We start from the raw sequence: 26,806 nt of genomic DNA, 5'->3' as shown, positions 1-26,806 counted from the left end.
CTGTCATAAACTCCAGCTGGAACCACACACCCTTCTCTCCAACTACCATTGTGTACACATGACTTCTCCAGATGCTGGTTAAGTTTGCAGGCTGACACTCAGTCATCCCACACAGAGATGCCAGCTCATCATCCAGCACCATCTCAGCCCTCTCAAATCTGTGCAGGGGTGAGCAGGTCCTCCTCCGTCACTGTAGCGCTCCTACTGACTCCTAGTAATCATCTCCATGTCATGAAATCTACTTATGATAAAGCACCTTCATTTGTACCCTTCAACATTTCACTGGAATGCAAATGCAGGAAGTACGCACTGTAGAATGTGCATTACAGTGATGGGGAAAAGGGTGGGAAAAATACATATATGAAACAATTATTTTAGACTTAAAAATAAGCCATGTAACATATTGTCTCATATCATTTTCTGAAAGTGAGATCTTATCCCTCAGGAAAAGTATTCTTGTAAACATCTTTAATCACATGGATTACTCATCATTTCCAAACATTTTCACTGAAGTAGTATGAACATGGGTTAGGTGATTGATCTAAGCAGTATTTCTAAAGCATTTCCAAAAAACTCACTATGAAATGGGAGCTGGGTGTGTGAAAGGAGAAGGAATATGGTAAACCAGGAGCATGAAGAAAAATGGAGCCTCCCAAATCAACTGGTGAGGAGAACTAAGAACAAACATTCAGGGACCACAGAGCTTGACTCTCCTTTGATACGGGACTGTGTACACCCGTCCTCACCATGGCCGCTCTTCTTCTCACAGGGTAAGGGGTTGTTACAGCTGAAGTCTGATGCAAACCCAGGTGCCCACACTACATCATGTCACAACACAAGCCAGTCTGCATTCCCTGTCTACTTCACTTCCTCACAAAGCCTCATTGTGTGGTGGGCACTTCAGGCTATGGCGTCGGCATCCTTGACAAAACAACCAGAAAGTGGATGCTGTTTAGAAAGTTCTGGTCAATACAATAACAATCTTGTTAAGAGGATGAGAGGGCAAACCTAACAAATCCCATGATGTATGCTCTCTATGAAGTTTGTTGACGTTCGTCTTGGCAAATTATTCAAGAGAACTCCAAGACAGACGGACAGAGAGAGAGGATGCTATTTTATCTTTAGTGCCCACGTTAGTACAAACCCTTACTATATTTTTATTTTTGCTTTATGGAAAAAGGTGCCTTCTATGTGTTTTGCTGGGAAAACAAGAGAGGCATTTAGAAACACATTAACAATGGTGGTGTATGCTAGAAATCCCAAGGACTGGTGAGATTGAGGGTGGAGGATCTACACTGAAGACCAGGCTGTGCAACTCAGCAAGGACCTGTCCCAAAATTGAAATAAATAAAACAAAATAACATAAATAAAGGGGATAAGAATGTCCCCCAATGTTAAGGCAGCCTTGGACTCAAAGCCCAGTACCTTGGGAAGGGGGAGAGGAAACGGAAGTATGAGATACACATTCATCAACAATGATGCAAGAGCTCAGGTGTCCAGGTCGCAAGCAGCACTTCTCTGGGACATTCATCCTTCCACATACTTACCTAGGGCAGAGCACAGAATAACTCAGGTACTAAGAATGGTTACCTGTTCCCAAGGTTATGTGTTATTCAACCTACCATGAAAAATGGTAGAAAAATCTGTCAGCAATCTCTTTGAACCTTAAGTAACTAATGGTGCATGGTAAGTTTCCAGTATAAAGAATCCCACTGAGGCAGAACAAAACTGTGTTGTAGAAGAAACATGATTCACGATTTCACAGTTTTGTGAAAACATTAAATTTTATTAATTACCCTATGAAACATATGGTATATTCTAAATAAATCAGAAGTAAACATAACATCAACAGGTAAAGGTGATTCCTCCACAAGAACATGATATTGTGGTTCTTTTCATTAATCTCTTCTCTCTGATACCTTTTCAATTCTGAGAATAAGATCAATTACTCACCAATTGTACTAAACAACATCTGTGGCCATTAAATGCAGCAGGTGGCCACCATTTCCCTGCATTCTTCCTGGACACAGTCAGTCCCAAAGAACACAGTCCTCTCCTCCAATACAAAGCCAGTCCCTAAGGACCTGGCAGCCCTTCTTCAGGCAGTTGGTAGAGCATTTCTTACCCGCATCCAACAGTGGACAAAGGTGCACTGACCACAACTATCAGGACTACCAACATCCTAATTCTACATCCTGCTCAATCCCTTCCAAATGCTCCTTGGTGCAGACACTACTGAATTCAAATAGGCAGTGTCCTCCTCCTCCAGTGCAAGGACAGCAGCGATCCACCTTTCATGAAGTAAGGCCTTGGCTCCTGTGTTCCTTTCTGGACACAGCTGTGAAAGCCTGTAAGGAAGGCACAGAACCCAAGGCGGGCAAGGCAGCTTTCCAAGTCATCTCTACAAATGAAACACTTTACAACCTGAAGGGAATTGGTGCTTTACAAATGTCCCTGCACCTTTGACATATCGTGAGTTTTAACAGGTTCTGACTTGTAATTCTTCCATAGTATGCAAGACCAGAAGCTAATCTTGGAGACACAGAGACCTTCATTCTTCCTATAAATTCTCAGACATGAAGTATTGTGTGAGATTGGGAGAAATAATGTATACACCAGTACATCTGTTAGAGTCCTTTCTATTATGGATTTGTTGGTGAATGCTAAAGGACACTCTCTTGGTGAATGAAATATCCAGGGTCACAATGTCTGTCTGATTTCTCGCCAGAACAAATCTTCTAAGGACAACAAAATCGCAAAAAAATTTGACTAAAAAAAAGCTTATTCCTTAAACTTGGATGGCTGCTCTCTGGGTCAAGTGCTCTGTTCCAGGTTTTGAGGAAAAGTCACGCACATGACTTTTGCTCAGCTTCCGCAAAGATGTCCCTCTGATACCTACTGGATTCTGAGGCCTGGAAGTCTCTGTCCTATGTGCTGTGATTTTTACAGATGCTGCTCGTACCCGCCCTGCTTGTACTCATGATATGGGGATGCCACCCTCCTTGCATTCAAGTTCTACCTCCAGCAGATCTTCTTGAATGTTGTGCAACCTGTGAACTGTGCCAGACCTTGGTACATGCAGACATATCCATGATTTCTCTCCAGCGAGGATCAACGATGTCCACTGAGATGGGAGCACTGAAGAAAGTCTTGGCCAAAATCATTATGCTTCTGTGCCTTGCCTGATGTGTACACAAGACTGAGTGCATGGTGATGATTTTCCACCCTCGGTAGACTGAGTGCATGGTGATGATTTTCCACCCTCGGTACAGTTGTGAATTCTCTGTTGTGCAAGGTTTGAAATGTGACTGAACTCCGGCACACACTTAATAGATTTCTAAAGTTTTTCTCTAGTATGAATTCTACAATGAGTTGTAAGGTTTGATTTTTGACAGAAGACCTTTCCACATTCATTGCATTGGAAAGGTTTCTCTCCAGTGTGCAATCTCACATGATTCGTAAGGTATGATTTTAAACGGAACACCTTGCCACACTCAATGCACTTGAAAGGTTTCTCTCCAGTGTGGATACTCCGATGCTGTGTAACCTGTGCACTCTGTTTGAAGAACTTTCCACATTCATCACATTTGTAAGGTTTCTCTCCAGTATGAATTCTACGATGACTTGTAAGGATAGATTCTTTATTGAAGACCTTGCCACACTCATTGCATTTGTATGGTTTTTCTCCAGTGTGGATTATCACATGTTGAATGAGGTATGAGTTGCGGCTAAAGACCTTTCCACACTCATTACATTTGAAAGGTTTCTCTCCAGTATGGATTCTACGATGACTTGCCAGGGATGAAGTCTGACTGAAGCCCTTGCCACATGCATCACACTTGTAAGGTTTCTCCCCAGTGTGAACTCTCCTGTGGGTTGCTAGGTAGGACTTGTAATGGAAGACCTTGCCACACTCATCACATCTGAAAGGTTTCTCTCCAGTGTGGATTCTCGAGTGTTGTGCAAGGTGCGAACTGTCATTGAAAACCTTGCCACACTCGTTACATTTGTACGGTTTCTCTCCAGTATGAATTCTACGATGATGTGTAAGGTTTGATTTTTTATTGAAGAGCTTGCCACATATATCACACATAAGTTGTTTTTTTCCGGCATTAATTACCTGATGTCTAGTACAGTGTGAGCCTTGAATAAAGGATTTTTCAAACTCATTAGATTTGTCAGCTGCTGGAGGAATGTCTGTTGCTGGTTCTTGTACAAATAATAAGGAATCTTTAAAATCATGTTCAAATTTATGAGAAATGTCTGCTTTGACATTACAAGGAATTCTTTGGTGGGCTGGAAGCAAAGAAATATTGAAATAAGTGAAATAAGCCAGATAAAAATTAAGGGTCAAATGGTTGTTCAAACATGTACAAACTAGAACAAAATAAAGCAGAAAAAGGTTATTGAGGAGGTGAACAGTAGTATCATAAAGACACAGGGAATATCAGCGGAGGAGAACCAGAGGGAAGAAGGAAGAAAGTGGGGGAAAAATGGAAAGAATTTAACAAAATCATGTTACATTCCCATGTAAAGATACCAAAAAGGATTTCACCTGTATATACATACATAGAAGAAAATGTAGTACGCAGAGGAGGGTGGGAGGAAAGGAGAGAAAGGGGGAAGTGGAGCTTGAAATCAAAGTCCTTGCATATAAACCTCAGGCAATCAATTCACCTTCTCTCTGACCCCTCCTACTGCCAAAGCTCCCCAACACTACTTGATGGGCAGCTGCCCCTCTGCCCATGTGAGCTCTTACCTGCATTCACACCTGCCACACATGCCCACCCATTTGCTGTGCTGGATATTTCCACTCTGCCATCCACAGGACAGGGCTCCTTCCCTTGCTCCAACAAGGACACGACACTCAGGTCTAAAGGACATATTCCTGCTTGTAAAGACAAAAGAAGTTGACGCACTCTGGCTTTTCCAGAATCCAGCCCTATCTGTACGTGAGAAGGAAAACCTTACAGAGCGATACAGAGAATATTTCACTATAACGTATAGCTATCTACCTGTCCTCCAAGACCCACTGAATCAAATCACAGGGACAGAAAATGGGGAAATGGGTATTTTAACAGTTGGTCATGGGCTTTATGCTGTACTTCAGCCCTGGAACCACCACTGAAGGACCATGAAGGGGGTAGAACCTCTGAAGAAAGGGGACAGACCAGGTACAGAGGCCATACTGTGGAGCTTTCATTTCACAGGCAGCAGGGCTTCAGTCGCCAATGCAGAGCATCCCAAAGACAAAGGGGTCACAGGGTAGACCCGGCCTCAGGGGGAAGTCCAGCTCACCCAGGGAGACCAGGTTCCTGTAGGTCTCCAGCATCACCTCCCTGTACAGCACCCTCTGGGCAGGAACCAGGCACTTCCACTCCTCCTGGGAGAATTCAATGGCCACATCCCTGAATGTCAGCAGACCCTGAAATGAAAACAGGCTTCACAATGGGGCAGTGGGGACAGATATAGTCTTCATGTGAAATGTGAACCAGAGCAGCCAGGCATGGTGGCACATGCTTGGAACCCAGCTGGAACCCAGGCTGAGGTGGGAACATTGTAAGTTGCAGGCCAGACTGGGACACACGGCAAGATCCTGAGAATGAAGAGCTTAAGGAGGAGGGATGTAATGGTGGAGGGGTCCTAGGTTCAATCCCATTACTGTGAATAAGTAAATTAAGAATAAATGAGAAGTACGGTGAACCCTAAGCATCCAATTGATTGAAGTGAGCGAGATCTGCCCTGTGAGGTTATAGAACATGTTTGGTATTTGTCTGCTGCTGGTAATGTAGCTCACCTGGAATCCCTGGAGTGCTAAGAAAGATTTCTATGCCAGTGGGAAGACTGGGGCCTCGAGGCCCCTAGAGAGCTTGAGGAAGGGGCTGTTCCCCAGAAAGCCTCAGGCAGGAGAGGCAGTTGTAACACTCAGTCCTGCCACCTAACCTCCAGGGAAGGGAGAGGGACTCAAGTCCCACCTGATCACCCACACCTTGATGTAATCAATCCTGCCTATGTAATGAAGCCTCCCTAAAAACTCAAGAGGATGGAGTTGAAGGGATGTTCGGATGAACACAGGGGTTGAGGTTCGTGGAGAAAGACCCACCCAGAAAAGTCGCATGAGCTCCATGTCCTTTGCCGCACACCTCAGCCTACACATCTCTTCCATCCTTGGCTCACCTGCAGGCTTCTAAACATGAGTTACAACAAAGGCGAATGCAAGTAAATTGCTTCATGGTTTCATGAAAGCTCTTTACCCACTTTTTGAATATGAAGATGGGATGAAGGACACCCCTATTTACAGCAGGTCATTCAGAATCACAGGCCATACTTTTGCCTAATATTGGCAAATACTGAACAGGGGGCACTGTTGTGGGACAGAGACCTCAGCTCGAGGGATCCACCACATAGCTTCATGGACAGTATCAGGATGTGAAATGACAAGATGCCCTCTGAAGAGCTGCTTGCCTGGTGCATAGGAAAACCCCTTACTCATCTGGGATCACAGAAGCTTTGTGTGTGTGGTGCATAAACAAGGAGAAACTGAGCTCACTTTTCCTGTGGTCTCACATGTTCTGGTATTTTTGAGCATGTTATAGCTCCTGAGTTGTGTTTTCTTACACTTTTCCTTTAGACATGGTTCTCCACAAATCTATATAGATTTCTCCCTTGTGGACAACACAAGAAACATAGTAGCTGAGCATAGTGGTGCACACCTGTAATCCCAGACCCGGGAGGTTGACGTAGGATCTGAAGCAACCTCAGTAATGCAGCAAGGCCCTGATTACTATTAAAAAAAAAAAAGAAAGAAAGAAAGAAAGAAACAGGGATTGGGAATGTAACTTGATGGTCGATGGTAGATCGGCCTGGGTTCACTTCCACTTATAAAAGAAAACAAGAAATAAACACACAAATGGAGGCAAACACAGGCTGTGTCTGTGAATTGAGACCCAGTGTTAAACTCAGCAGGTAATGGTCAGGATCTAGGTGAGCCAGACTATGACCTGAATCCTGAGAAGACCAGTCTACCCTGGCTGGACAACAGCAGAATCTCAACAGCACAGTGACAATTGCAAGGTTAGTGACGTAGGTAGTGACAGTCCTGCCTGCATGAGTTTAGGAAACTCACCTTGGTCCACAGAATGCAAAATGGCAGAGAAAAGCCCAACCCAGGTGTCCTGGAATCAGAGCTGAACCTGAGCAATCAGAGACTTAGGGACAGGGACTGTGCAGTGAAAACTGACAGCAGGTTTCCTAAGTGAGATGTGGAACAGGTCAGGGCTCCATCATGGATCTGCAGGTGCACAGGCAGGGGCAGGTGCAGGAAGGCACCCCCATTACTGCCAGCACATTCCTAGCCCAGCACAGAACCAACCAGAGGCCTGGGGCAAGGCTGAAGGTACACACCTAACCTTAAAAAAGCAGAAAATGGATTTCCATTTTTAATGGGGCTGAACATGGGTACTTCACCACCGAGAGACACGGCCAGCAATTTTTTTTTTACTACTGGGATTGAAACCAGGATGCTTGACAATCTACCCAACTCTATTTATTTTTTTTTTCTTTTGAGAAAGATTAGGTCACAAATCTCAAAATTCAGTTTCAGAAGCTTGAAAAGATCCCAGTTGTGTTCCTATGCACAATGGATTAAATACAGAAGTCAAGGCAGAAGAAAAATTAATTCCCCAAATATAAGGAAAGGAAACACCTTATTCTTAACCAACCAATTGTAACAACAGAAAAAGGGTTCAAAAATATCTGATGCAAAAGAAAGTAAAAATGAATACACCAAAACTCATGGAATGCAGTGAAGGAAAAGTCAAAAAGAGGACATTAGGGTAGTACAATGAGGACAAAGAATCTCAGGTCAACTAACTGCGCACCTCAAGGGGAAAAGAGCCAACTAAAGACAACAGAAGCAAAAGGAAGGAAAAAGTGAGCTCTAGAGCAGAGCGACGTGGTGTAGAGGACAGAACACCCACCACACAGCATGCTCACCTGACAGAGGATTCCCAGGACCACACCCAGGACACCTCCTCAGGGGTTCCCTGACACTGGGTCACAGTGGGATGGAAACTGGGTGCACAGGAGAGGGGCTGAGGGAGGCCCAGGAGGTGCAGACACACCTGTCAGGTGGGAGGCTGCAGTCACATGAGGCCAGCAGCTCCCACGCCCCAGCAATGCAGAAGGGACTAAGGACCACCTGCGAACATCACTTTACCTCAGTGACAGTCTTTCCTGATTCCTTTGCTTTCCTACTCTTCCTCAGAGCTTCTTTCTCAGGCAACATGAGTCTTTAGAAGTCAATCCTGGATGGTGGAAACAAACTGTTTAAGGCTCTCATCAGCACACCCACTTCTTCTGCCATAGATACACACACACACGAGGATCTCAGCATGTGCGAAGATGATTCCTGGTTTCAAACTGCACCAGAGAGACCCAGCATAGACAGCTCCTGCAGGAAGGCTCACAGGAGACTTCTGACTCCTTTCTTTGGGCCTTATTTCCCTGCTGGTGAAGCCCACACACAGGCTGCAGCAGTGGGGAGCTGGGCAGCACTGGGCTCCCCCTCAGGGCACAGCCTGGTCCTGACCAATCTGAACCACAGCCTGGCCCCATCACCTCTTCCCAGATCTCAGACTAATCTAAGCCCTTGGGATGGAAGACACAGAGCAGGTACTCAGTGCTGCACCAAGAAGAGAATCAACCTTAAGTATTATTAAGGCCGGGCACCAGCCTCACTCCATCAGTGGGACGTCCAGTTAGGGGACAGACTCATCGCAAAAGGCCTCAGCACACTCATGGGAAGCCAGGATTGAGTACCTCGCAGAAGGGCAGGCCCAGCCCACTATACACCTTCTGGCTCTGGCCGTCTTGGAGCCTTGTTCTCACCAGGATCTAGACGGTGGACAGTGAAGGAGCAGAAGGAAACAGGCAGAGCGGGCTGCACGGACCAGAGGTGGGGCAGGGTGAGGCTGGAGTGTTCCAGGAGCTGGGGAGGTCACAGGAGTCTCCATGGAGCAGGTGATGTCATAATAAAGACCCTAGGTGTTGGTCACCTGTACTCAAGGGCCAAGGAGGGCTAGGCAGAGGGACAGAACCCAGTGAAGGCCCAGAGGTAGGAGCAACCTTGTGCCAGGAAAAGGAAAGAGGTCTGTGTGGCTGAAGGTGAGTGAGCAGAGGACACAGCAGGAATGAGGGCAGAGGCCCTGGGGAAGCAGAGCAACCAGGACCCAGGTCTTCCCACGTCTTTCTCACAAGCCTCAAGAGTAGTGTGAACTCTAGTTTTCTTGCCCCTCCAAAAACATCAATTTTTTCTTTCTCCTCAAAGGTGTAAAACTAACCAATATCATAATATACTGTATATTTTCAAAGTATGTGGAGGTGTCCAGTCAAGCCCCCTCAAGTACAGGATCACCCTGTCTGAGATGTACACGACCATGGGGAGAGCATCTGGGGTGGGTGCCTCCCCACCATGAAGGTGGGCCTGCCTGCAGAGGAACCGCCTAGTGGTCAGGGAGGAGACAGGATGAACACAAGCAGAGTTTTCAGATCAGTAGGATGTCCTCAAAGCCAAGAAAAAAGAAGGGGGAGTCAACAACCATGCAATGTGCTACTGACAGGAAAAGAGATATGAGGACAACACATTTAAAATGGATTTAGATATGGTGAATCACAAAAGACTGTGAAAATTAAACTATTAGATTAGGCTGGATGAGAAACCTTCATTGGAAGATGTCACTCCAGACTGAGAATACAGCATATAAAGAAATTTTCAGAATATAAATGTACTCTAAAAGGGGAATACATATTACAGAGAAAAATGTAATCAATAAAGTATTTCATGTTTTAGAGACAGAATGGGAAACAAAAGAAAGCTTTATTTCCTGTGTTTGGAAATGTTCAATGCTAGTGTTCTGGGGACAATGACCAAATAATTCTATGTGTGGAAAATTGATCACACACACGGTAAGGATGCCACACCATTTTCAGACTGTGTGACAGGATGGTAGGTGCATGATCAAAGGGTCAGCGTCAGCCAGGGGCAAGGACATACCCACTTCAGGCAGCAGAGAGACACAAGCTTTAAGAAGGGAGGACAGGATGGACAAGATCTCTTCCTTTTACTGTCTAATACAGGAAAAATCCACCCTGTTTCGTCTGCTCTGACATTCAACACACAGTACCTCCTCTCTATTCACCAAAATATAGAATTATGTGGTTTTTCCAATAATGACCAGTTCTCTGGCAGACTCCTCCCTGATAACTCATGGTTCCCTAAACACCCTTCTTGCATTCAGTTAATCTTTAGCTGGGCTCTTCCTAACTGCCTGTTCCTCTGTACCTGTGTGTCACTTTCTTCATAACAAGCACACAAACAAAAGTGCAATGTTTCCTTCAGGGCTGTGAACCCCTCTAGCCAAATAACAGGGCCCGAGCAGGGGGTCCCAATGGCTTAAGGTGACTGGCATGCCAAGTGGGGAGCGTTGTAGGAGAAAGCTCTGTGGCATCTGAAGCTAACTCCAGGTTGTAACTGCCAGATCTGAATATAATTCCAGAACGCTAATTTGGCAGGTGGCACAGAAATCCTTTGTTGATGGGAGAATCCCCGGACATTTGGGAGATGGGGGTGAAGAATTGTGTGCCCAGTGGTCACAGTTGCATTCAGTGTGAGAAAAGGAAAAACAGGTTGTGCTTTCTATCTTATACATTCCCTACATGACACCACAAACCAGGCAAGGAAGGAGGGTGACCCTCAACACACAGTTCACTCACTGCCTTTGGGCTGGATCAGGGGGCTATCCTGTTACCCCCAGTAACTTTAAAATAACAAGCCTCATAGACAGTAGTTTGCAGTTTCTTTCCTCACCTCTATTCTGTTCCTTTACCACCTCCCAATGGGGATTCCTGCTCACTCTGCTTCCCTCCCCCCTCCTGCTTTCTCCCCCTCTTACTCTATTCCTTCTCTCCACCTGGTCGTCCCCATTCCTGCCACTCCCTTCACCTCTTGTCAGTCTTTCTCCCCAGGCTCCTGCTTGTCCCCAACCTCCATGTATTTCTGCCTCTTTCTTCCCCACCCACACTCTTCCCCTCCCCTGCCTGCAGCAGGCCCCTGTCCCATGCTCTGGACACCCACATCCCTAGGCTCCTCCCTGAACTGCTCCTCCCTGGGCTCCCCTTGTCACCTGTTATGCCTCTTCTTGTCCCAGCACCACCGCTGCCCTCTGCCATGCCTGCTGATAGTCTGTCCTCTGCTCCCAGGCTCTGCCTGAGGTCCCAGGTAGCAGGCCAAGGTGGGGTAAGAACAGGGCAGGTAAGAGGACATGGCTGGGCGAGGAAAGGATCGAGTGAGGACTCGCCCAGGTGAAGAAGGACTTGACTGAGGAGGACAAGGCAGATGGGGAGGACAGGGCCAGGTGGGGAGGACAGGACTGAGGAGGACAGGGCCAGGTGGGGAGCAGGGCTTGTCCTGCAGAGCAGAGGACAGCGAGCTCCGGAACGCTGCCCAGGCCGGGGAGGGAGCGGCGCCGAGCGGGGCGTCCACGCGGCCGAGCCCCAAACCCGGCGGGTCCGTGCCGGGCGCCGGGCCGCAGTCCGACCCGACTGTCCCGAGGAGACGCGTCCACTGAACAGGGAACTCACTCGCTGCGCTGCCACCCGGGCTCCACGAACCGCTTCCGGGTCCAGAGAAGCAGAGCGCCCGCGAGAAGCGGGATAGGAGACCCCGAGGTTGGGCGTGGCCGCGGGGGCGGAGTAAGGGGCGGGGCCAGAGGAACGCGAGGCGCGAGTACCGCCCTGCGGTGGGTGGGGCGCCAGGCGCAGGGGCGGGACCTGGGGAGATTTGGCTCCTGGGACCTGGAGCCCCTGCTTCTGGAGCCACAGGCTGGCGAAAGGGACGCAAAGTAATGCGAAACTGTCTCCGTGGATGCGCAGTCTTCGCTGTTTCCCTAAAGCCCAGCATAAATTTTCTTTCCATTCCCAGTGCACCTGAAGGTGACCACTCACCTGTGCTCAGCTCCAGAGACCCTCCCAGGACCACATCTGGGCTGCGGGTCGAGCAGGGCTAAGGCCAGTGGTCACATCACCATGAGCTGCTTAACCACAACATAAAAGGCTGTGCTTTAAAACAGTAGATGTTTTAAAATGAAAGTTACTGGAGATCATTGCTATAGAAAAGGCACATGCAGGGGGCCCCAAAGTCAAGATGAAACATTAAAACGGAGTCTCCAGCTGGGGCTGATTGTTCTGCTTTCGCATTCCTCAAATCTCTTGGATCCCTGTGGAGCGGGTTGACTTCCCTAGGTTGGAACTTAATAGTTCAGCAAGTTCTGGTGAGGGATTAAAGGTGGCTGTGAAGGTCACTTGTGTTGGGAGCTGATACCATTTTCCCCCCAACTAGATGAAAACTGATGAGTGCACACTCTTTTTGTCAATGGGTGGAGTTCACAAATACAGTTAAAAACAATTTTTTCTCATAACTCAGAAATCCCCTTTGTAGAGACATGTTTAAGCAGCTCTAAGATGGCGGTGGCCTTGGGCCAAGAGGTGGTGCATAATTAGTGTTCACATGGCATGATCTACCTTTGCCTGATTGGTTAATGTCTCTTCTGCGCTAGTGGTCAACAGATGTTCCTCATTCTTTCTTGATTGGTACCATGGTGAGTGCTCCAATCGTTCTACTTAATCCTAAGCTGATTGGCTGCTTGAGTGTAACACACCTCTAGATCCCAGGACAGAGGACTAAGCAGACACCTCCAGATGGCAGAATGAAGGATGCAGTACGCAGGACGCACCACGCAGGACGCACCACTAAGAAGCACCTCTGATATCATGCACCTGTAGCATGCACCTCTAGCACGCACTTCTAGGACATGCCTCTAGCATGCACCTCTAGGACGCAGGATGCAGGACGCACCTCTAAGAAGCAGCCGCAGAACTCTAAGAAATAGTTTCTCTGAAAGCGTAACCTCTCTGATAAGCGGAGCCTCTCTGAAAGCTTAGTACCTCTGAAAGCGTAGCAAGCCTCTTCCTCTAAAAGCAAGCAAGCCTCTGTTCCTCTATAAACTAGCCAACAAGCAGGCAAGCAAGAAAGCAGCCCACTAAAGAAAGATAATAGAAGTAGTTCATTCCCAGTCCACCTCGGATTCCTTCCCTTCCCGCGGGATTGTTGCTGTGGGCGACAACAGCCCCCTCAACAGGGTAGGAGAGATAAAAGAAAATTTGTAACTGAATAAAGAATTAAACTGGAATGTTATGGGTAACACAGACAATCCACTAAGAGATTCCAAAGTCCAGCAAGATGCCTGAAGAGTCAGGTACCTACCCTGCCACAGTTACTGGAATTTTCCAAGAGATGGCTTTTAGGTTCTTGAAAGCAGACAACACTCCTATTCAGTGTTCAAAAGAATTTATGTACATTTTAAACACAGGAGAAGATAGTTTAAACTTCAAATTTTCAACGTGAAAGTCAAAATTGGAGGAGCAGAGAATTCCTTTCCTTGTTTTTAACAGGAAAAATTAATTTTTATTTGTCTTGCTATTGAAGTCCTAGTGATACCGTCAGTTATTGCTGATGAGTTCTACTTCCTCAAATGTTGAAGTTTGAAAATGAAGATGCATGCTGAGGCAAGCACATAAACTAGGTTGTATTTAAAGTTAGTAACAGACTTCTCCAGGGAGAGAGAAGGGGGCCATGGCTGGTATTCCGGTATCCTAGAAGTGCAAGCACCCTTCCCTCTTTATAGATGGAAGTTTCCTTTGTTCTCCTGCTCTCCCTGCTTTTCTCTCTCCTTCCTGCCTGCATATCTAGGCTCAGGAGATACCAGGGAGATGATAAAAATGTGAGAAGCAGATGAGTGCAGGGAAGGGTCAAATGGAGTGATCCAGGCAGGTACGAGCCCAGGGGGCATGAATTGCCAATTCCCTGCTGCAGCCTTTTGGGAGGGGTAGTGTAAGCAGGTAAACTTAGTGACCAAAGGGCTCTGGAGACATTGATGTGTGGCGAGTCGCCTTGCCACCATGATAAGATGGCGCTGGTTTCCTGAAGTGCTTTCTAGGTAAACAAGCCCATATTTGGTTGAGCTAACTGTTGCAAATGGGAGCACCTATGAACATAGGCCAAGTGGCAGGAGTAGATTGGCTATTGCAAGAGCATAAAAGTGTATGAATTCGGCTCAAGAGGTAGAAGAAGAAAAACCATGGTTTTATAATATTAAGGTCCTTATTAAACTGCTGAAGGAAGATTCCTGTGTCGTGCTTTCTTGCGGGCGAGGGACACGACAAGTGGTGCCGAAACCCGGGAATTTAGAACTTTCAGTGGTTAGGGGGTGCACTGGTAAGTACCACAGGTAAGTGTGGCGCTCCTCTATAGATAAGAGAGGGCGGGAATCGACCTTGCATAGTCGATTAACAAAGAAAAATATTGAATCAACCTTGCATAGTCGATTAACAAAGAAAAATATTGAATCAACCTTGCATAGTCGATTAACAAAGAAAAATATTGAATTGACCTTGCATAGTCGATTAACAAAGCGGGAATCGACCTTGCATAGTCGATTAACAAAGAAAAATATTGAATCGACCTTGCATAGTCGATTAACAAAGCGGGAATCGACCTTGCATAGTCGATTAACAAAGAAAAATATTGAATCGACCTGCATAGTCGATTAACAAAGAAAGAAAGATATTTTGTTTTCGCTTTCATTCTGCTTGCTCTGAATGCTGCTTTCATTATGGGCAATTCTCCATCTAGTTCATTAGTACAGTCTTTAGATTTTTTGTTGCACTCCAAAGAACTCAAGGTTAAACGCAGTACTTTAGAAACATTCCTTGTAAGAATTGATAAAGCAGCCCCATGGTTTGCTGTCTCTGGAAGCTTGACTCCTGCCAGCTGGGATAAGTTGGGAAAAGATTTGGATTTCCTTCAGGAGCAGGGACAATTGGAGAAAGGAGTAATACTGCTATGGAAATTAATAAAAGGATATATTCTTGATGGTAGATGTCAGGAAGCTATTCATAAAGGACAGGTAGTTCTTGAACAACTACATGAGGAGAAGTCCAAGGATTCTATGAGTACTTCCAGTAAACATAGTGCAGGAGAGCAGGTTTATGGAACTATTCCAAAGAGGAGACTATACCCAGATTTAAAAGCCCTTAGAACACCAGAAGAAACAGGGGAGTCAGAATCAGACGGTGATGAGAAAGTGAAAGAGCTAACACAACACTTACGGAAGATAAAGATAAAAGAAGGGGGAACTAAGAGGCAAAAAGATTTTAGACAAAAGGACTATGAGGAAGAACAGAAGCCAGCTCTGGCCTATGATCCTCCCCCGTATGTGGGAGGGGTTCCAAGCACAGGTAGAACTTTTAACTCTGCAGCTTGGAGGGCTGCCCATGTAGAGTTGGGGTTTGCCTGTCCTGTATTCCAGGACAATGATGGGGGAAGACATCAGGAACCCATAGAATTTAAAACAATAAAGTATATAGCAGAATCTGTCTGCACTTATGGTGTGGATGCTGCTTTTACTATTGCCCAAATAGAGGGGCTCAATAGATTCTGCATGACCCCCTCGGACTGGGCCAGTTTAGTGAAAGCTTGTGTTTCCCCAGGTAAATATTTAGACTGGAGAGCCTTCGGTGTTAGAGGGGGGCAATGAACAGGCTGCACGCAACCAAGCTATGGGCAAACCTGCCTGGGATGTGGATATGCTTCTGGGGCAGGGTAGATTTGCCAATCAGCAAACAGGCTTTCCATTAGAGGTTTATGAACAAATTAATAAGATCTGCATTGCTGCCTGGAAAGCACTTCCTAATAAAGGAGAGGTGCGAGGTAACTTAACAAAAATTGTCCAAGGCCCCACAGAAGCTTTTTCAGATTTCGTGGCTAGAATGGTAAATGCAGCAGGGAAGATCTTCGGGAATGCTGATGCAGCTATGCCTTTAATTAAACAATTAGTATATGAACAATGTACAAGAGAATGCAAAAATGCTATTAACCTGATTTCTCAACCAGGAAGAAAAAGGGTTAAAAAGTCCTGGGTGATCCTCCCTCCCCCCTGCCTGGCCTTGCTGAAGCCTGCATTGGAATGTAAACTGCAACAGTCTCAGCAGGAAAGGGGGGTAACCTGAAGATAAGAAAAAGAAAACAAAAGGGTGTCTGTTTTAAACTTCTGGACTGCTACACAGAATTAACTCATTTTCCAGGATTCTTATTTTGTTTTGTTTTTCTTTAATGCTGATTTTTGAGCTCATAATTTTGATCTTGCATACCTAGGTTAATGATTTTTTTTCTTTTTGATCAGTTCTATTTTTTATTCAACTAAAGTTTTTGAACATCTGTTACATTGCAATGGAGATTCACCTATAAAGTTACAAGGCCTTTGATTTTGTGTTATTTGTATGTCGTGCTGTCTGGTGTCATGTCTTGTCTGCATCAAAACTGAGCGCTCCTAAAATTAAAATTTAAAAATGGATCCAAATACTTTTATTCACATGATTTAAAAGGGTTCAATTTAAATTGAGTAAACTAATAAAAGTGAAATGTCTTTAAAAATAACTTGCAAGTCTCTAGGTGGTCAAACTAATGAAATGTTGATGTTAAACAATGTCTAATATCAATTGTTTCTAGGACTTTTCTTCAACAGGAAAGAGACAGCAAATACTGTTCAGGACACCTGCCTGCTTTCTTGGTTTTTACAGAATAAGTAAATTAGAGTTACCATATATGGGATTACTTAAATGTGTTTGTAGAGACATCTGATTAATTTACAAAATTAAAATGCTCATTGTTAAATAACATCAAGTACTCTTAACTCCTTAAATTCCATGGAGTATCATACTTAAACATTATTGGTGCTTTCATAGGTTGGTAAATAAAAAGGGTTTAAACTTGCTTTGTGTCATCACTAAACTAAAAACAAGGTTACTAAGAGTTATGTCTTAACAAGTACAATTCTATATACAAAGGGTTCTAAAGGTTTCAACTGTGTTTCAATTAGAGTACTATAAACAACAAAATATTTAATCTTATTAAAATAGAGCAATTTATCTAAATTCAGAAATTTCATAAGAGTTGTTTCAGAATGTAAACAAAAAGGGGTCAACAGATAGGAAAAAATAAATAAAAGGGTCTGGGTATGGAAATATATTTAGTAAAAGAAAAAAGAAAATGTTTCTGAGTAAGAAAGTGCTTGTGTGATGAAATACATGAGGGTCTAAGTAAGTGCTAAGAAAGTCTATGTAAGTAAAGGACAAGTTTCAACATGTTTGTGTAAAACTGAGTTGGTTGTGTGTATGTGAGACAGCTAAAACTATTAAAGGTTTTTCCTAAGGTAAAATACTAATGTTCTGATATACACCAAAGTTTAATCTACATGGTAAAATGACATGGTAAAATGGCAAGGATTTCTTAGAAACACTAATTTACTCTTAACTTTGTGTCTATTAAGTTTTATTCTTTAGAACAATTAGTCTTAAAAATTGGGGTGTATACAATTATGGTTAAACAACTGTTAAAGTATTGTACTGTGTTACAAAGTCTACATTTTTCTTAAGAAACTAAATTTGGTAAAAAAAAGTGTCAAGGTAATTGTAAAATGCTTTCTAGTTGTATATAAAATGTGTTCATATTTTTCAGGTATACAAGTTTTTAAAGCAGGAAATTTATCAAGCTGTGCTATTCTCCAGATTAAACTTGTCTGTAATGGTAATCTTAAACTTATAAAGAGTAAATTTTAATTGGGGATTTATTTCTATCATTTAATGTTCTATTATGGGACATATTATCAGTAAGGTATATGAAACATTGGTTACTTATTTCACTGAGATAAAAATTTAAATGTAAATATATATCTAAGAGTTAGTGACAGCCTGATTTGTTTAAAGGTTCATATTGTAGAAGGTACAAGCATTTTGCTACACACACACAAAAAAAGTTAAAAGCTCTCTCAGCCTTTCTTTGATTGATTCCTGTTTTGGATATAATGTTAGACTGTGTTAACTAATGTTTATATGAACTCAGACATCAATATATATAAACTTCTTAAAATGACATTTAAGAAAGAGTATAATATATTATAACAAAAATGGGACAACAATGACTGAGATTGGGGTCCCTGACTTCATGACTGTAGCATGCCTGGTGCCTGGAAGTGTTCCTATGTAGGAGCACAAGATGCCTAACTGCTGTGGCAGTAACCTCCCTGGGGAGGCTCTGTACCGGAGTCCTATCAGCTCTTACATTGATATCAAGCACACAGCTCTTGGGCAGAAAGAAATTGTTTCGCTAGATAACCAGTGTTTCATCAGTTCCCTTCTCTAGTTCCTGCCCACCTTACAGTAACTTTGGACAGTGGACTTCTTTGAGAGCTACACAGAGTTCCTAACATTGCACTTTGCAGTTGTGAGAAAAAGTTATGTAGATGGTCTAGTCTCTGTAACTCTCCTGAAAACAAAGAATAATGCTTACATAGTCTTTAACTTAATAATAAGACATGTATAAATGTTGCTAACATAACTCTTTAGATCTACATTTCCATCAGACAACAGAGCTCCATCTGATCTCAGCTTAATCTTCAAAATCTGTGTTTATAAACCTTTATTTTCTAATACTCCTTTGACCCTCACTGAACTTGAAAATTTGGTCATGCTGGTCATGGCAAAAGGGGCAAAAATTAGTTGTAGGATTAGAACACTTAAGATTTGTAAGGAGCCACGCCTTACCTGAGATAAGGCTCTGCCTCCCACCTTACTGCATGTTAAAGTGACTCCAAAATAAGTCAGACTTCAGCTTATTTAAAGTTATAATCAAAAGATTGGGTTTTTTTGTTGTAAAATTACTATGATCTCACATAGGGAATATAATGTGGTTCTCAGTCAAAATTCAAGATAGCTATTATACAAGCAAAATATATTTTTACTCTTACTTATTTCATTTTGTAAAACTGTTACCTATTAATGTTTTGCAGAAGTAGCTACTTCAAGAACACACAACCTAGGTAACTTGTGATAATAAGCCATCACCTAACAAATAGTGGTAACAGATACCAAAACAAATAGTGGTAACTTCCAGAACTAATGCAGACTCCAGTTAGATAAAAAGGTAAATAACTGTAAAGTTATGAACATTAAAGTTAAAGCCCAGTACTCTTCCTTTATGACTGGTGAGACTGGCTTGCTGGATGATTAAGATCAAACTTAGAGATTGGAGTACAGAAGACAAGATACACCAGTATTTGGATCTTTTGCCCTCAGTCAGCCTAAACCCAGGGAATAAGAGGACTTCTCTAAGGAGCACTTAAGGTGTTGTAAACTGTAGGTGCCATCAATCCTAAAAACAAGGTTTCATCTTTATTTACTCAGTTACAAAATTTGATTTTGGGCCATTCTGCACCCTTTTATCCTGTACATATAAGAGCTCATACGGCTCTCCCTAGACCTATTGTTAAAGGAAACACAAGGACAGATGCCGCTACCCGCACAATTTGTTTTCTTTCTTCTTTTGACAGTGCTCGAGACTTTCATAATAAGTTTCATGTTAACTCCCAAACACTTCGTAAGTGCTTCTCTATTCCTCGAGCAGAAGCGAGACAGATTGTCTTAGATTGTTCCCATTGTGTTCCATTTCACCATCTCCCTTCTCTTGGTGTTAACCCCCGAGGCTTGCAACCTCTTACGATTTGGCAAATGGATGTTACTCATATTGCAGAGTTTGGTTTCCTAAAATATGTTCATGTCTCAGTAGGTACTTTTTCTGGAGTTATGCATGCCTCTGCTTTAGCATGAGAAAAAGGCCATCACGTCATCTCCCATTGCCTAGAGGCTTGGGCCGCCTGGGGCCTTCCATGCTCCTTAAAGACAGATAATGGGCCGGCGTACACTGGTCAACAATTCACCTCTTTCTGCTCCACTATGGGAGTGCAACTGACTCATTGGCTTACCTAACAACCCCCAAGGTCAGGGAATCGTGGAGAGAGCTCATAGAACGATTAAAGAACTTTTACAAAGACAAAAAGGGGGAATAGGAGCAAGCTGTACTCCTAAAGAGCGTTTGTCTTTGGCTCTTTTTACCATTAATTTTTTAACTTTGGATGCACATGATAATTCTGCGGCTGACAGACATTGTTCGCCGCCTGCCCCCCCTTTTTCTATTTCTATTATCAAACAGTTCAGAAGTGATTTTAAATTGTTCTAATGACAATATTACCTGCCTGCTTTCAGAGTGTTGGAACGGTAGTGAATCTGTTGCTGTGATTGTAAAGGTACCCACCTTTGTACCTGTCCCAGTGGAGGTCAATCCAGATAATTTTCCGTTGGTGAACCTCTTCAGAGAAAAGAGAGACTTTGGCATTACCGCAGCCATAATAACTGCTATTGCTGTCTCTGCTGCTGCAGCCACTACCGCTGCTCTAGCCATGACCAATCAAGTTCAAACAGCACAAACCATTAATCAAGTCAGACAGCAAACTGCACAGGTGCTAGAATCCCAGGACCGCGTCAACAGACATATCCTATCAGGGATCTTGGCGGCGAATCAAAGGATAGATTTACTACAAGTACAGTTGGATGAACTTTTCAACATTGCACAAGTTGGATGCATCGGGAATCATAAACACATGTGTATAACTCCAGTAAGATATGAAGAAGAAAAAATCAAAGCCACTTGATTTCCGCCTTTCTTGCAGGCAACTGGTCCCTAGAAGCTGAGAAGATGATGAATCAACAATTATTGCAGATTGCGATTTTAAATGACACTCGTGTTGAGCCTGTTACTTTGAGTCAGTTCTCTAACTGGCTCACCTCTGCCTTTAGTTATTTTAAAGAATGGGTTGGTGTGGGGATCTTTGGATGTATTTGTTTTGCAGGCATTTGCCTTTGCCTTTGGTTTATTTGCAAGCTAAGAGTGCGTCAAGCACGTGAAAAGGCGGTGTTAATTCAAGCTGTGTTAGCCATTGAACAAGGGGTGTCACCTTCTGTGTGGTTGGCTAATCTGGCACGGGAATAAGTGACATTTTTAATATATCTCTGTTAGAGTTAGAATTATCATTTACTTTTTTTTTTTTTTTTTTTGTGATGCTGGGAATCGAACCCACGGCCTTGTGCTTGCAAGGCAAGCACTTTAGAATTATCATTTACGCTAGGTGTCTGCAGGGTACTGCTGTAATTACTATGTACTTTTCTTTGAGGACTGTGTATTTACATCCTGGGGATTTCTTGTACTAATTAAGGCTTCAATTGTCTTGTAACTTCCACTTTTGATCTTGAGCTGTAACAATGATGTTGGAGGAGAGAACTGTTACTATATGCCTTGTGTTCATTATGGTGCCCCTGTATTGTGCAGCATTGGCAAGTAGGGTGATGTGTTTTCCTACCTCAGGCCTTTGCAGTTGCGTAAGTTGGATAAGCTCCCCCTAGTATGGTTTTCCATACCACTATGTCTTCATGGACACAGGATGCGAGGCAAAGCACTGCACTTGAGAGTTTTATTTTTAAACCTCAAGGAAGGCATGCCCTATTGCATGTGGGTTTGATGTCCACATCCCACCCTACGAAAAAAGGCATCGGCTTAGGTGATATTAGGCCCGGAGAAGGCGCCACTCTGGGACTGACGTTCACTATTTGCCACTTTTGCACAGTAGGATAGGGCCTCTACCTTCACCTGTGTTCATAAAATAAAGAAGGGGGAGCTGTGGCAAGCCATCTTGCCACCATGATAAGATGGCGCTGGTTTCCTGAAGTGCTTTCTAAGTAAACAAGCCCATATTTGGTTGAGCTAACTGTTGCAAATGGGAGCACCTATGAACATAGGCCAAGTGGCAGGAGTAGATTGGCTATTGCAAGAGTATAAAAGTGTATGAATTCGGCTCAAGAGGTAGAAGAAGAAAAACCATGGTTTTATAATATTAAGGTCCTTATTAAACTGCTGAAGGAAGATTCCTGTGTCGTGCTTTCTTGCGGGCGAGGGACACGACATTGATGTTCCATTCTCCCAGTGGCTATCTCCATCTTTCCAAACTCAGATGGCGTCCCTTTTCTGGATTTGACCCAATTCCCTCTTTTACACTAACTGCCTGACCTCAATTGTGGCTTCACTAGGCCAGAGGTTTGACTTGGGAATTCAACAAATCAGGTCAGGACAATACCCCAAAAAACAAAAAGAAAAATAAATAGTGAAAACGTGAAAGGAACTTAATCACCCCAGCTACATTGGGAATACAAGAGTACCCACTTCCTTAGCCCTCTCTTCGAGAGGCTGACAATAACTCTGAGGTTTTATAGAAACGGGAAATGAAGGGATTGGAGTTATAATTTAGGTGGTGGAGCTATGATTCCACTAGCACATGTGCAAGGCGCTGAGCTCCATCCCCAGTGGCAAGCACATGCCAACACACACACACACACACACACACACACACACACACAAAATAAAGAAAAGGATAATGAGGGCAAGGGTTGGGGTTTGCACACTGGAAGACTTTTTACTGCTACCAAGGCAGGTAATCTTCTGTAGCTGTGGTCTTGTCACAGGGGAAGAGATGTCTTCAAAGTAGGGTCTGAGGAGGTCCCAGAGAGGAGAAACTTGAATCAGGTGTGTTCTTGACATACATGATTGAAAAGAATTTCAGCACATGCCAAAGGTATACACAGAGGTTGATTTAGAAAGTAGATACATATTCAAGAAAGAATAGGAGACTTCTCCAGAGGAGCTTCCTCTGAGATACAGCAAGGCATATGCATATAAGGGAGAAGGCTGGATATTTCTGGAGGCAGGGACTAACCCCTGGATTGAGGGTGGTAATATTTATAGTGGGACAGTTGCTAGCTGCTGGACTAGAGGTGGAGCCAGGTCAGAGTTACCCAATTCCATGTTTTTTTCCTTGTGCTCAAGTATTGCCTTCCTGTAACAAGGGCTAAGGGCATTGGCCAAGGGCATGTCACTGCTGTAAGCTCATGGCCCACAAATGGCAGGAGATGGGAAGCAAGCCTCTAATCAGCAAACTTCCCTTTTTCTGCAGTGAAGTCCATTGATCAGTCATGGGAGCACCCATTTTCTGGGTATAGAGATGCCCCCCTCTGGTTACAGAAGGAGTCTAGGTTTTTATACTTTCATTGGAGACTGCGGACAGGCAATTTGGAGAGTCAGGGGCTACTTGTTCAGGTTAGAACTTTAACTTAGGAAGGTAGTTGTAAAAAGGTTGAAACTCATTATTATCTGGGGAGATAGGAGTCCAGATCCTGAGGGATGAGTTCTCAAATCTCACCCATTGATTTTCTTTCTCTGGGATCCATTGTTTCCCAGAGTTTCAATATTTGCTGTGCCTCCATTTAGGGCTAATTTGCAATGGGGGAAAGTCAAAGTCCAGGGCCCAGCATTTCAGTATTTGCCTCCTCCCTTCAAGATGCAGTGGGGTTGGGAAGGGGTAAATGTTTGCTTTGGGTGGGGATGAACCTGGGAGGGGATGAAAGTTTGCTTTTTTCCCTCAGGGCCCATTGTTATTGAGAAAGGGTGCACTGAGAGAGGTTTAATGTTTGGCCAATTTCCTCTCCCTCCTCCTGAACTACATAGTCCTTCTGTTTTTCTTGGGGAACTGTCTTGTAGGAATATTATTTTCCATAATCCTTCATCTGGGAATTGTAATTTGTTTCAAAGGTGCTTTATGCATTTCAGGGGTTCTGAGGTTGCAAAGCCAGGTCCCGTTGTAAAATGAAATTGAAAAAATGTTATCCTGATGAACCAATGCTTGGGGGAAGGGTCTGTGCCCCTCCCCTTCTGCATCCTTTCTTCAGGAAACCTAATTAACTATGGATCCTTACCTTTTGGATGCTAAATAACTGTCTCTAGGAGTCTGACTTCTCCCTGTTGAAATGGCAACACTCTTTGGAGTCTACAAACAAGGCTAGTGATTTATGGGAGGCCTGTGAAAAGTGAAATGAGCCAGTTTCTCTTATCACTTTTTGCTTCTGCAAATACACTTTCAGCTAGAAAACTCCATGCAAGACCTTCTGTCATGTAGACTAGAAATTTTATGGCACCAAATTGACTGTGGATCAGTGCTCAGAATATGGAGTTTGTTCTCCTCTGGGCCTGCTGGTGCAAAGTAAAGTTGTAGTTCTCCTTCTCCCTGAGTGCTGCTTGCTGCTTCTCAACCTCTTTGTTCCATAACAGTTCACAACCTTTGAGACTTAGTGTCTTTCCCTTTATTTTCAAATCCCATCTCAATGTGGTCCATCTTTATCTCAAGATTAGCCAGGTGGAGCCAGGTCCTCAATAACAAAGTTGGCCTTGCCTGGTAGGCAGGGTGGGGTCAAGACAAGATGTTTGTCTGGTCAGACCTTGTTTGTGGAATCCAAGGTGACTTGGAGCAAAGGAGCTAGATATAAAATGGAGGCAAAGATGCCAAGCCTTTACTCCTGCTGTTAGCCACCTATTGGACATTTGCAGGTCAAAGTGAAGAGTCTAAATTCTTGTTACATTTTTGCAGTGCACATGTATATCCTGCAAGTGATTCTGGTAAAACTCAGATGTATGAACTGGGATTTAGTGCTGGGGGGCAGCTGATGGCCCATTGTGTTTGAGGTCAGGAATTTCTGAGTCTTAGAACATATTAGGATTTCATATATAGCTGGGTATGTTGATGCACGCCTATAATCCCAGTGGCTCAGGAGGCTGAGGCAGGATAGAAAGTTCAAAACCAGCCTCAGTAACTTAGTGAGGCCCTAATTCACTTACTCATTGTCTCAAAAAAAAAAAAAAATTTAAAAAGGCCTGAGGGTGTGGCTCAGTAGTGAAGTGTCCCTGGTTTCAATATATCATTACAAAAAAAAAAAAAAAAAAAAATATATATATATATATATATATATATATATATATATAGGGTCTGGGGACACACTAATTCTATCATCTTGAAATGGAAAAGAACCAAAGTAACACCATTTTGTTCTGATCTGACTCCATTGTGTTCTGGCTTGTAATGTTTTCCTTTCAGCCTCTGAAGCTGTATCTATGTTGAGAGTACAATGGGATCTTCCTGCGTCCCTGACTATGGGCCTGATATTATTGGGGTTCAATATCGACCGATCCCCAGAGAGTCAAAGTGCACACTCGGCAATGCAAACCACACAATGAGGTTTTATTGCAAGCTCCAGCCTGGACCCCAACCAGCCTCTCAGACCACTACCATGGCTGAGTGGGGAGCGGGCCCGAGGGACGAGAAAGCTCTCTACTTAAGAAATTTCCACTCATTCACATACAAAGACCTGTACATTATTGGTTAACATTGGAACAGCTAAACATTTGTTCTCTTTTGGTTGGGTTCCGCCAATTTATTTGAATCTCATTGGGTCCTGCCAAAACTGAACAGTGCTGGAGGAAGAAGGGAGGAGGGAGGGGGTGAACTATGCAGGAGATGGATGGGGCTAGGCCCCCTCCCCTGTCCTTGATAGATAAGGTTTCCTGGCAGCTGCCCATTTCTCGGACAGATATCTCCTAACAGCCTTGATAAACCCCGGGGGCCCAGTACGTCCTGTTTATCCTGTATTGGCTCTTGAGGGTAGTACCTGTGCGCCGTTTCCTGGCGGGATGTTTTACGGGCAGTTCGCGAAATGGCTTGTTCATACAACATGGCTGCATAGATGTCACCTTGTTCTCAACAATGTATAACAAAAATGACTCTGAAATGTGTAATCAAAACTATTCTCTAATGTAATCTTCCAGGAGCCAGTCACAGCAACTCGCAGGGTCCCTGGAGGATGGGTGGAGTCAGCGTAGAGGAAGGACAGGAACCCCTGGAGCAACTTGAAACAAGTGCTGCTCAGATTTATTTTAGCTCTTCTTTAATAGTATTAAGTAAAGCAGGATTAAACAAGATACAAGTTATAGAGAAATTACCACAAGATTCGTCATTAACCACACTTTCCTTTTTCTCTTTCCAGCAGGTTTCTAGCACATAGAGGGTACGTTAAGGTCGACTGTCTATATTTACTTAAAATCACTTACATAAGCATATTACAGTGAAAGGTATTTTCCTCTCTTCATCCTCTTTACTAGTCTTTGCTCTTTGGTGTCAGACCTATCATCAGCATAATGACTCTAATTTGTTTTAAGCTAATTTTACTGAACTGCTCATGTTATGTTTTTATTTAACCTTAAAGGTCTACTCTATTACATAAAAAAGCTCATTTAAAACTAAGTTAGGTAATTTACTGCCAAACAACCCAGCATCGCAGGAAGTCTCAACTCCCTCGGTCATGGAACGCGGGACATCAGGATAATCGAACCACGGACCTTGCCAGGAGCTTGCCCACTAGGACCCTGCGCCTTTGGGTCATGCCCAGATCCTGGACCACCGCACTCCCATGCAGGACCGCCTCAACCCCACTCAGCTGCTAGCAAGTCTCTCCCCAGCATGGGCTCTCCATTCCCAGCACAGCGGAAACCCCCTCCCACCCGTCCCTGGGCCAGAGTTTCCCCGCCCAACCGGGTCTCCCCAACCTCCCGCCCCTGCCCGTCTATCCTTTCCGAGCCCGCCCGCCAGCTCCAGTTCCCGGCTCAGGCCTGACCTCTCAGTGCGCCCGCAGCCACCTGGAGACCAGAAGCGGATCTCGGAGAGAGGGTCCGAGCGGCGCGTGAGTTCCCTCGCTCTGGGTTTCTGCGCCGCACAGTCGCTGGAGAGTCCATAGCAGAGACCCGGGTCCCAACAGACCTCCGTGTCCCTGTACCGCGCCCTCTACCCTTAGTTCAGTGGCCGCGGTGGAGGGGGTCGGCCCAAAGCCCCGGCGCGGAGGTCAGTCGGTGTGCGGCTGGGCCGCGTGG

At 44.2% G+C, this 26,806-nt stretch overlaps 1 protein-coding gene across 6 annotated transcripts; it reads right to left on the bottom strand.

The window, feature by feature from the left end:
• Window positions 1–1,702: 1,702 nt before the first annotated feature.
• On the bottom strand, window positions 1,703–26,806 carry LOC124966820 (zinc finger protein 480-like). 6 transcript variants are annotated; one of them, XM_047528549.1, is made up of 5 exons: window positions 26,554–26,806; window positions 8,219–8,306; window positions 5,299–5,425; window positions 4,760–4,891; window positions 1,703–4,296 (listed from the first exon to the last, which is right to left on the bottom strand). In XM_047528549.1, the coding sequence occupies exons 2-5, from the start codon at window positions 8,285–8,287 to the stop codon at window positions 3,338–3,340; spliced, it is 1,287 nt and encodes a 428-aa protein (XP_047384505.1). In that variant the 5' UTR covers window positions 8,288–8,306; window positions 26,554–26,806; the 3' UTR covers window positions 1,703–3,337. The 6 variants fall into 6 exon arrangements, with proteins under 6 accessions (XP_047384505.1, XP_047384504.1, XP_047384503.1 ...); XM_047528548.1 differs by lacking the exon at window positions 26,554–26,806 and adding an exon at window positions 11,641–11,667; XM_047528547.1 differs by lacking the exon at window positions 26,554–26,806 and adding an exon at window positions 11,184–11,664.

This window comes from Sciurus carolinensis, chromosome 16 (assembly GCF_902686445.1).
Source record: "Sciurus carolinensis chromosome 16, mSciCar1.2, whole genome shotgun sequence".
NCBI classification, from domain to species: Eukaryota; Metazoa; Chordata; class Mammalia; order Rodentia; family Sciuridae; genus Sciurus; species Sciurus carolinensis.
The sequence above is the reverse complement of the archived record's forward strand: the minus strand, read 5'-3'. Positions and strand labels throughout refer to the sequence as shown.